This window comes from Nycticebus coucang, chromosome 6 (assembly GCF_027406575.1).
Source record: "Nycticebus coucang isolate mNycCou1 chromosome 6, mNycCou1.pri, whole genome shotgun sequence".
Lineage (NCBI taxonomy): Eukaryota > Metazoa > Chordata > Mammalia > Primates > Lorisidae > Nycticebus > Nycticebus coucang.
In genome coordinates, this window is record NC_069785.1 from 98,315,919 (window position 1) to 98,327,000 (window position 11,082).

At 39.2% G+C, this 11,082-nt stretch overlaps 2 protein-coding genes across 2 annotated transcripts; both read right to left on the reverse strand.

Annotated features, from left to right (window-relative positions):
- Nucleotides 1-619: 619 nt before the first annotated feature.
- Nucleotides 620-3,744, reverse strand: LOC128588808 (tripartite motif-containing protein 43-like). The gene is made up of 4 exons (XM_053595600.1): nt 3,665-3,744; nt 2,749-2,771; nt 2,134-2,231; nt 620-1,113 (listed from the first exon to the last, which is right to left on the reverse strand). The coding sequence occupies exons 1-4, from the start codon at nt 3,716-3,718 to the stop codon at nt 620-622; spliced, it is 669 nt and encodes a 222-aa protein (XP_053451575.1). The 5' UTR covers nt 3,719-3,744.
- Nucleotides 3,728-7,597, reverse strand: LOC128588809 (tripartite motif-containing protein 43B-like). Its single transcript, XM_053595601.1, has 3 exons — nt 7,187-7,597; nt 6,453-6,548; nt 3,728-3,895 (listed from the first exon to the last, which is right to left on the reverse strand). Exons 1-3 carry the CDS (start codon nt 7,595-7,597, stop codon nt 3,728-3,730), a joined length of 675 nt encoding a protein of 224 aa, XP_053451576.1.
- Between the last annotated feature and the right edge of the window lie 3,485 nt (nt 7,598-11,082).

Here is an 11,082-nt window from a genome sequence, read left to right on the forward strand (position 1 = left end):
ACACCTATTCACTCATCAAATATTTGTAAGTACTCACTATGTCCTGCACAGTATGTTACCTGCTGAGAATGGGGTCTGAATATGAGATACAACCTGTATGTCTTCTAATTTACACTATTGAAAAACGACCAGCTCTTCTGTGTTTATATACAGAAAGACCGTCCTCCCTCTGAGGGTCAGTTGAAGTTTCACTGTGAAATAAATTTTTCTCCTAAGGTGGACTGATGTATAGAATTTGTTAGACTGACAGGAGTTAATATCAGGCTGATAGGAGCAGTGTGGCCAACCAGGTCTGTCCAGAATATAGAAACTGTGTTCATTAAGGTGGAATCACACACCCAAAGATTTTCAGAACCGCAGGGAGCTCACAAAGCACAAGAGCAAGTTGAGTGCAGTGCACGTTTAGGTAGGAGACCACAAGAGATGATTTCAATGTAAAGAAAATGGGACAACAGAATTTTGCGTTTTATACTGTTTTACTGAATAACAATAAAATGAGATTCCATGACAGTACAAAACCTTCAAGACAATAAAGTAGGGTTGATTTTCTTCAGCTGAGAAGGGCTCTCCAGCACATGGAGGTCCCAGACCTGCAGTCAGGTTCCTGCCTCATCCCTGTTCATTTGTGTCCAATGATAACGAAAGGCCTGACAGGGAAACACAAGGAGCCAGCGCGGCACTTCCATATGAGGGAACTCTTGGCAACCTTCACAAAACTCACACTTCCACTCTGCAAATCAAGATACACACCATCCCAGCCCACAGATTTCTCTACAAACTGAGGAATCGCTGGGGAGGTTGTCCAGAGAGTGTACTGATTATCCTGCCTCACACATGCAAGAAGAAACATGTCCCCAGATACAAGCGTTGTGCCAAGTCTGCGTATCGGGTAATCTCTAGAGACCCCTAGAGCCCAGTCCCGAGAGTCGTCCATATCCAGCTCCCAGTAATACTTCCCAGCAGTGAAGACCTGGTCTCCCCAAGCAGCAAAATAGTTAGATTTCTCAGGATTCAAAGACTGATCTTGACTGTGAGATCTAAATGTGAAGTCTCTCAAATCGTCAAACAGCCTGATGTGCTGATTGCTTACTTCATTGTGGAAATAAATCTCCACTGTGGAAAGAAGACAATAGTTCAGTCAACATCTATTTTACAAATAAATTATCTCTGAGATATGAATGTCTGCCTGATGGTCAGTGGAATAAATAGGCCAAGACAACCAAGAAGGCAGTTCTGGCAGAACTGTATCAATTCACATGCTACCCATAAAAATGAAGCAGAAAGAAGGATCTAATCACAGTGGGGAGATTCCTTCAACTTCAGAGACTGTAGAGAAGGAGGCCATGCCTACCACTCCCTGGTTACATTTCATGGCACATGGAATTCTGGAGCTATAATTCCATAGCAATAAACTTTCCTACATTTCCCTTCCTGCTTCCTGCTTTCTCAAAAGGATCTGAGACCTACAGAAATGGTGATCACCCTGCCCATGTTACTGTAGGCTAGCTCCTGAGCACTTAAGCTAAATATGCCTGTGAGAACGTGACTTCCTACTAGGAATTCTGTGCCTTTCACTCCTACTTTCCTGTTACAGCTAATCTGCCACTCTGCCTCAGGCTTAGTACCTGCCTTAGCCTTAGATGTGCCGCTGGGCTCTAGGTCCTGCCTCCTTAACCACTGACTTTCTTTCTGTTTATAAAATGCGGTCTGCATTTACTTAATTTATTCATGCATTTTTATGATAATTTCAATTGAAATTCCCATTATATGAAGTCCAATGTTTCAAAATTTTACAGGAAATATATTTTAAAATGAAACGTCAGCATCACTAATTGCATTTAATAAGAGCTCAGAGGTAATGAACACATTCACAGTTCTGCACGATTCCATGCATTGACAAGCTCCCTAAGAATGATTCCAATTCTAATAGAGACCTTTTGCTTGATATTTTTTTCTCATTCTAGATTTGCACCAGCTTCCTTTTATTGTAGTGCAATAAACACATTTCTATCCTGTTCACGGCATTACTTTCTCTCCTAAAGGAAAGACCAATGAAGAAGGAAATGCTGGCTATAGGAAACATGATCAGAGTGGACTTGGGCATTCCCAGTCACACCGCAGGCTGACACTCACCCCGGTAGCGGCTGTATCTGTCCATCAGTCCAGTGATGGCTCTGACGCTGAGCTCTGGACGCACAGGCCGGGGCATGTGCAGCTGCACAGACTCCCTCCTGAAAGAAGAAGGATTCAGATGATACTTTGGCTCCCAACACTTCATCATGATGCTTAAGAGAGACATAAGTACACAACAGAAAAGACTTTCTCAAAGACTACTTCCCAATTATGCTTACCTCCACAAACTCCTTACAGGATTCTACTATTCATAGGGTCCTTTCTTACTTTTCTCTTTGCTTAAATACTTTCACCTCATGATTCTCAGAGACACTTGCTTTTAACTACAATCCTGGGGAAATCTAGTCCACACCCCTGAAGATTTCTCTGAGTTTGATGCCTTCCGCCACTTGTGAATTCAGCCCTTCAACATACCCCTCTGAGCCACCAGGCAGAGATCAAGACTAACTTGTGGTAAAGGGAGTACAGGACATGGTATTCAGAACAGCACACGAATGCTTGGTCACATGAACAATGTAATAGCTATAATGTAATATGTAATGGCTTCAATTGCTAGAAACAGCTTGATCTCTGTCCTAACCAGGTACCCCAGTTCACACTGAAGGTCCAACTTACCTCATCAGTAGGGCTCCCAAATCCTGTAAAGAGGGAAAAAAGGAAAAGTTAGATTCCTCAGACATTGGATGTTGTGCCTATCCAGGCCTAGGGTTTGGGAAAGTAAAGAAAATTACTCATCACAAACATTCCCTAAACCTTCTTATCAACCACGTCTCTTTTTCCTCTTAAAGGATGAGCCCAGTACAACCTAGTAACAGACTGAACTCTTGATGAATTCATAACCCTGAGGGTGACATGAAGAGAGAGAAGCTAATGGATAGGAACCACAGTCACCAGCCTCCTGCCACCATCCAATGTCTGCCAGGGGTTCTTGCTAGGGGTTATCCCCCAAGGCCAATGAATTAGGACAATTCAAATCTAGGACATCCACAGAGAATGAGGAAATCAGTGGGAGCTTGTGCCAGATATTTCTGTATTTTCCCTAACAGACAAAAATGGAGGGTGAAACCTGTGGCTCAGTGAGTAAGGCGCCAGCCCCATATACCGAGGGTGGCGGGTTCAAACCCGACCTTGGCCGAACTACAACAACAACAAAAATAGCCGAGTGTTATGGCAGGTGCCTGTGGTCCCAGCTACTCGGGAGGCTGAGGCAAGAGAATCGTCTAAGCCCAGGAAAGGAGGTTGCTGAGAGGTGTGACGCCCTGGCACTCTACCGAAGGCAACGTAGTGAGACTCTGTCTAAACAAAAATAAACAAAAAATGACTCCCAACAAAGATGTGGAAATAAGGAGAAATATTTTGGGGACCAAAGTAATAATGGAGATTAATGTAGTAGCAGGGTGGCGCCTGTGGCTCAAGGAGTAGGGCGCTGGCCCCGTATACCAGAGGTGGTGGGTTCAAACCCGTCCCAGGCCAAAAACTGCAACAACAACAGCAAAAAGATGTAGCCAATGAGCTGAGGGCAAGTCCTGACCTGCAGCAGCTCCTCATCTGGTTTGTGGCACATGCCCATCAGTTCCTCGTGCATTTCCTTTAGTTATTTCCGCTTTTGATTTATTTGGGCCACACTTCTCTTGAGTTGCTGAAGGATATTCCAGCTCTCCCTTTCCAGTTCCTCCAAATGTTGTTGTTCTTCCTTATAGAGAACTGGGTGAAGCTCTGCATATTCGGTCCTGGTCATTTTTCTCACTAGAAGCACATATTCCTGTAAGGAGATAGAAATGGGTTACCCATGTCACATTCCAGGCCACCTTAACTTGCATGCACACCTCGCCTGTTTCTCTTTGGCTCTTGCCCTTCACCCATTAGCAGTGCACAGCTTAAATTCATATTGTCCAGCTGTCACAATCCACAATTCATCTCTTTATTTCCTTTCTTCCTTCCTTTTTTTTTCTTCGTTAATCGTGACCAGTTTATTAGCGCACAGCCTAAATAAATCATTTTTAAATCCACCATGTGCTCCTTGGTCACGAGCACTCAGGAAGCATTATTTCTCATAGTAACCTTAGTGATGCTTTCTTTAAAGATGGAGGCTATTTGGAGCACATTGATTTTCATTGTTATGTGACTTTTTGACAGGAGTCATCTTTGCTGACCTCTGATATTGGTAAAGATATGGGCGTTATTTTTTTTCTCTCCTATCTATAAAGGTGTTTTTATTTCTGCTCCTGTTACATTAATTACCATTCAAGATTTCTATGTCCTCTATCATACCAAATATTATTCAAGGCTTTTATTCATTTTACTATAAAGATATGTCAGTATTATTTACACTGTCCTGTTTTTTGCTATCTAAGAAACAATTGGTGAAGTAATATATTTTAAAAATTTAGAATGTTTTTCTCTTCAATACACAAGATAAGTGCCCTGATTACACAACGTGTGCCTGGATGTAGCATCGTCTTATGATTCAAAACACCACCCTCGACAAAGTATTTCTTTAGATTTTCTTAGTGGAGTTTACATTTAGTACTAAATATTCTTGGATAAAATTGATACTAATCATATTTACGATCATACTAAATAGCCTGTCATAGGCTTGAGGCAGATCCCATATTTTTGAAGTAAACATTACGAATAAAAGTATAGCATCCAGTAATTTGAGAACTGAATTACATCAATATTCACTTTTGAATATTAAAATACTTTCAGTAGAAAGCATCCATGAATATATTAACAATTATACCTTTTAACATAAATGTCTAGTTAATTATTCAGTGTAAAATTCTGGGAAAAAGATACCAAAATTTTATTGGATACGCAATCTTTTTCCAATTATTTATTCCTTATTATTTGATTAAGCAATGATAATTAGATAAACATTTTACCATACTGATCCCGGTTGTAGATTTTGGCATGTAAAGGTAATTGGTTGGGGGAAATACAACAAAGTTTTAATGAATGATTCATAAAATTGATGGCATTCATAGCTATGCTCTTTGATTTTATATCTCTGGTTGTCAGAAACACTGAGGCTGGGTGTGTGGCTTACACCTGTAATGCCAGCACTCTGAGTGGGTGGATTTCTGGAGGTCTCCAGTTCAAGACCTGCCTGAGGCAGAGCAAGACCTCATCTCTAAAAATAGACAGGCACTGGAGAGTCACCTTCCCCAGTTACTTTCTTTAATACATATCCTCTCAAATCTGAAATCCCACATTCAAACTGTTGAAATTTAAGGTGTCTTATTAAAACTTTGTATGAGCTATTGTGATCTGTTCAACTCATTAGTCTCCCCACTCTGCAACCTGATTGTTTAAATTAGAAGAAATATTGTATATTACATATAGGATTAGAAGCCATCAGACAAGAACAACATATCTAAAATGTCTGAACCTAACCCCTTAAAAAGATTTCTATTCTCCTAATTTCCATGGTGCTCCTAAATATGACCTTGGGCCTCATATGGCCAGCCATTTTAAAAACAGGAATTCTAATTTCATTGCGTCTCCTCCCAATAATCACCTATTTGTTTTCTAAGTCCGCTGAGTATTTTTGTTTTTGTTCTGTCCTTCTTTGTCAGTATCTCCACATGTTCTATGTTCTCCTACCAGTATCACTGTCTAGCTTCTGTGCAAACCGTTTTAACCATGGCAGGCACACTTCTAAAATTGCTGTTCATGCTTTTCCATCCCCAATGAAAGGCTTACAATATGCAATTACATACTCTGTATTTTCTAGAATTCTCCCACATAAATCTTTGCCTGAGGCACCCATGGAATTTTTATCACCTATTTTCCTCTCTGAAATCGGATTGATTTTAAATCAATATTGGGGAATTTGGGAAAGCTCGGTGGTTACTGAATTTCCTCAAACCCTGTGTGTGTGCCTTCTCCACCTCTCTTTGTGTAATTTTTGTGGTTGTTCTTACCTTAGGGTCTAGAAATCCTCAGAAAAATGTGATCCTCCGTTGAAAAGCCAAACAGCAGGGTGTCCCAAAGGTCACCATATAAGCAAAATTCATATATTCATATTATATTTTATATTTTATATTTCATATGACTTATATTTATACATATATGTATCTACACATAGAGAAATGTATTATAAAATTTTGTAACAAATGTTTTGCATATGAAGCTACATTTGGCTAAAATTTCTCATCTTCCCTATGTATGTGTCTTTAAGACAACCTGCATTTTTCCCATAAATCTATCAATTCATTGAATGTAAGAACTCATGATTTCAGGTCAGGCGTTTAATGGCTAATGTTGTAGAATGTCTGTCCCAAGGTGAATCTGATGGAAACATTTCTTGTACTTACCATGAATTGGTTAATCATTATTTGTTCCTCTCTCAGGTTTCTCTGATTTTCCTGGATCTTGTCCCATAAAGATCTCATTTGCTTTTTGAGTTTAGCCTGCCAGAAAGATACAAATGTGAGCAGTAGAAAAACAAACAGTATAGAATTCTGACCCCGACTGATGCAGAGAGTCAAGGGATGTTCAATAAAAGTATGTTGGGAAGAGTGGCAGGATTATTTTGTACTTCTACTCTGCATAACTTTCTATATTAGAAGATTTCAGACTGTAGCCCACATGTAATGTAACCACTATCAAGGCAAAACAAATAAATATTTGATATATTTGGGGAAGTTTCAGGTAAGCATCCTGCCGCATGATGTCCATCTACAACTGCTTCTCGAATGCCCCTTCCAATGTACTTAAAGCTAACATGTTTGTCAAGTTTTGGTAAATGTGTTTCCAATACAAAATTTTCTTTACGTAGTTTTCATAGTCAATGATCTCTGAACATGAGAGCTTTCTGTTGATGTTTGCATAATCCTCTTAATGAAAACAATAATCAGTTCACATTATCATCCTTCTATTGGAATGCTAACCTCATGGAGGCGGCTATATGTATAGCTGTTAGGCATATACCAGTACATGTTAGGCATAGTAAAGAACGGAAAACTCTTCCTCATGATCTTCATCTTCCCCCACCTCTTTAATTCCACCAGCCTCCAGCTCTCAACGTGATCTCAGAAGCATCCCTTACCCGCTGGTCCACAGCTGCCCCTTCAATGGGACAGTGTCTGTGAGTCCTGTGCTCCTGGGAGTTAGAGCAGAGCGAACACAGCAGGCTCCTGTCCACTTCACAGAACATCTTCTTCTTCTCCTTGTGGGTTCCACACATTTGTTCCTCAGAGCTCAGGAATTGCCAGAGACTGGCTTTTCTGGCAACGGACACGAGATTCTTCAGAACAATATTGGTTTTGAACTTTCTCTGCTGTGATGGTTCTCTGCACTCTGGGCAGTGGGCAGGATTTGGGGCTCCTTCCCAGGAGAGAGAAAGGCAGGGCCTGCAAAAGCTGTGTCCACAGCCTATGGTGACTGGGTCTGTAAGGTAGTGGAGGCAGATGGCACAGGTGATTTCCCTCTGGAAGGCTTGCAGTATACCTAGGTCCATGTTACTAAAGAAAGAAAATTAGAATTTATTCTTCTGCCCTAAAGAAGCAACAGTCTAACCAAAAATACACTCACATGTTGACTGAATAATAAACTCCTATCTAGAGCAGAATAGGCTTTCCTTTGCATGACACAAATGGGAAACTGAGGCACAAACAGATTTCTCAAGCTTTGTAGATAACTGGTTGCGTACTTATCTAACATGTATCTACCTTACCAAACCGTTTGTCCTCTAGAAATATACCAGTTTTCAGCTGGGTGCCAATAACTTAGTGATTAGGGCACCAGCCACATGCACCAGGGCTGGTGAATCGAATCCAGCCTGGGTCTGTTAAAATTGAATCTGACCCATGCCTGGTAAAAGAAAAAAAAAAATAGCTGGGCTTTGTAGCAGGCACGTGTAGCCCCAACAACTCAGGGGGCTGAGGCAAGAGAATCACTTCAGCCCAAGAGTTGGAGGTTGCTGGATAAAACTATGATGCCCATAGTTTTATCACCTATTTTCCTCTCTGACATCAGATTGATTTTGAATCAATATTGAGAAATTTGGCAAAGCCCAGTGGTTACTGAATTTCCAAAGTCAATTTAAAAAAAAAGAAAGAGAAAAGAAAAGAAATGTGCATGTTTTGTGTTGTATTACTTTCCTTTAAGTTGCTCAAACTACAGGAGCTTAACCCAATCTGTACCTCCAGGAGTTTGGTCTGGAGGGATCTGAAAATCAGTCAATTCTCATTGCCAGTCATTGACTTGACAATGGAAGTAGGGGCTGAGATTTGATCTCAATTAATTGTTAGAATCCCCCTACCATGACACGTCTCCAACATCACTCTAAAGTAAGTGTTAAGGTTTCAGATCTAAATTAAAATCAGCTAACCAAGCACCTGTTATTCTCTAAACAACAATTTAATTCAATCAACAATTATTTTCTGGTACATTTCCTCTTCCAAGCCCTATGTCTCTATCAACTCAAAGATATGCTGCTGACTACAACGTCCTTATCAATAGATAAGAAATGTTTCACAAAAAGAAAAAAAATTATAAAATGCGGTAATGTAGAGAATGCCACTGTGTCTTGTGTGTCTCACTCATGAGGTAGAAAATACTTTCCAGCTAACCAATTGATAAAAACGAATAAGAAAAATGTATATACAACATGTTTATAGAACAAATTTTCTCCATTGATGTCTTTTGTTGTCTCTAACAGATTCCCTCCCAAAATCAACTTTTGAATACAGGAGACAAACTTAACTTTGTAAAATTGGATCATATTTCGACCAGTCTCTTTTTATATAAATACCCTAAGTTGTTGAATCTGTTCTATCTTTATTATCTATATCTTGCATACAAATCGAATATCTAGAGCCTGTTTGATGGAGAAAAACCAAAGTGATAATGGTGGGCAACTAAGAATAACAAGAGAAACATAAATACAGGATTGGGAGGAGTGGTGCAGCCATGCTCATCACCAGCCTCAAGCAAAGAAATCAGCTTTACTATATAGGGAAAGTTAAAGTTGTTTGTGCAGAGACAGTGTAACCAAGGAAAAATATCTTCAACTTTATGGGCTTCTGTAGGTGCTAAGGAAAAGGTTACAAAGAAGGTAATGAAAAACAATCTAGTCCATTACAATTGTTTCATCACAAGACTTCTGTAGAGTGAAGTAAAAGGTAAAAGCTTCCTGGGAGAGGATGAAAAACAAGGTGAAGAAAAACATGTTGTTCTTGAAGGAAGAGGGCAGGTGGTGGTCATTCTTAGAATGTTTCCAAGTCGTGGGGGCCCCCACCACCTCATGACTGTTCTCCACCACAGACCAGTAAATACACCATTGAAATGAGATCTTTCAGATCTTTGAAAAACACCAGGCATACTTTCATATTGTGAAGAAATAATAAATATCATGTAATAAAATTCATTGTACAATAAAACTGGGGTTCTCTTTTCTATAGTAGATAAATACAGATAGCATTCTCATTACTGAGGTTCCTTCATGATCACTAATATCTTTTTCAGTGCCTAAACATTTACTCATTTTTAGTATTTAAGTTTATAAATGGAAGCTTCTAAAGTGACAATATTGCCACCGTCAAGAGCAATATTTTCCTAAGAAAGTTATCAGTTATTTGAATATCTCTTCTATGTGTACATGAAGCACCACTTATAAAGTAGTATGTAATGTATGTATGCATGTATAACATATTTCTAGAATAAAATGTTCCTGGCCAGTGTCTGCAAACATAGCTCAGAGTTTAGGGTACTGGCCACATGCACCTGGGCAAGTGGGTTTAAACATGGCCCGAGCCTACTAAAACAAAAATGACAAAAGCAGCGGGAAAAAAAAAAAAAAGAAAGAAAGAAAAGAAAAAAAAAGGCAGGTGCCTGTAGTCCCAGCTACTTGGGAGGCTGAAGCAAGAGAATCGCTTAAGCCCAAGAGTTTGAGGTTTCTGTGAGCTGCAACACCACAGAACTCTACCAAGGGTGACATAGTGAGAGTCTTTCTCAAAAAAAAAAAAAAAAAAAAAACAAGAAAGAAAGAAAAAGAAAAAAGAAAATAATATTCCTAGCCAATTTGTAGAATCTACAAAAAGCACAAAATTATAAGTCATCTGGCAACCGATCTTTGAATATTACCAGGTAAACAATGAAGACATACATAAAATAATACAGAAAAATCATCATATGAATTAAAAATTAGTAAGATGACTTTATAAAATAGTTTATCTTTCAACTAGAGTATAGGAGTCATTTTTACTAACTGAGCAAAAGCACTGCATAAAAACAATTTCAATTGACTGATCTGCAAATTAAAATTACACTATTTATTTCAGTGATAGAAAGTAGTAGGGACTCATGCAGATCGGGTACTCACCTAATGACTCTATCTGTGACCTCAGCAGTGCTTGCTGGAGCAGTATGAAGTCAGGTTAGGATCAGGACCTCACAGGGTAGGGGTAGTAGCTTTCAGAAGTGTGCCAGGCCAAGTGAGCTCCCAACTCAACTCTGCCTGTTATGGAGAGAATGAGCTTGACTCCTTGACAGTCTCTAATTTATAGGACCTCTGAGGACCACACCCATAATGTCAAAGTGATTATCAAAGTGATTACTACTCATCAGATGGGTGGGTGTTAGTATGGGCGATTAGGTTTCCCGGAGACAAAAGGGAAGATTGATTTATCACCTTGGATATCTCTGGAAACAAATTTCTACCAACATCATCTCATCAAGAATCACATATTTTTGCAACAAATAAACTCCCTACTGGTGATTTAGTATCTAAAAAATGATTTCTGGATTGGTAGCTTTAATTATTAACTTAAAAAACGGTAAAAAAATTTTTTCAAAAGTTAGTAATTTTGTCAAATGTCTAAGAAATATTGTCAATGATGTGCCTGAGGGTGACTTCACATGTATTTGTTACTGTAGGAAGTGTTTTATTTTTTATATTGATTTATTTTTGTATTGGAATGTAAAAATGTAATGTGAGAACAA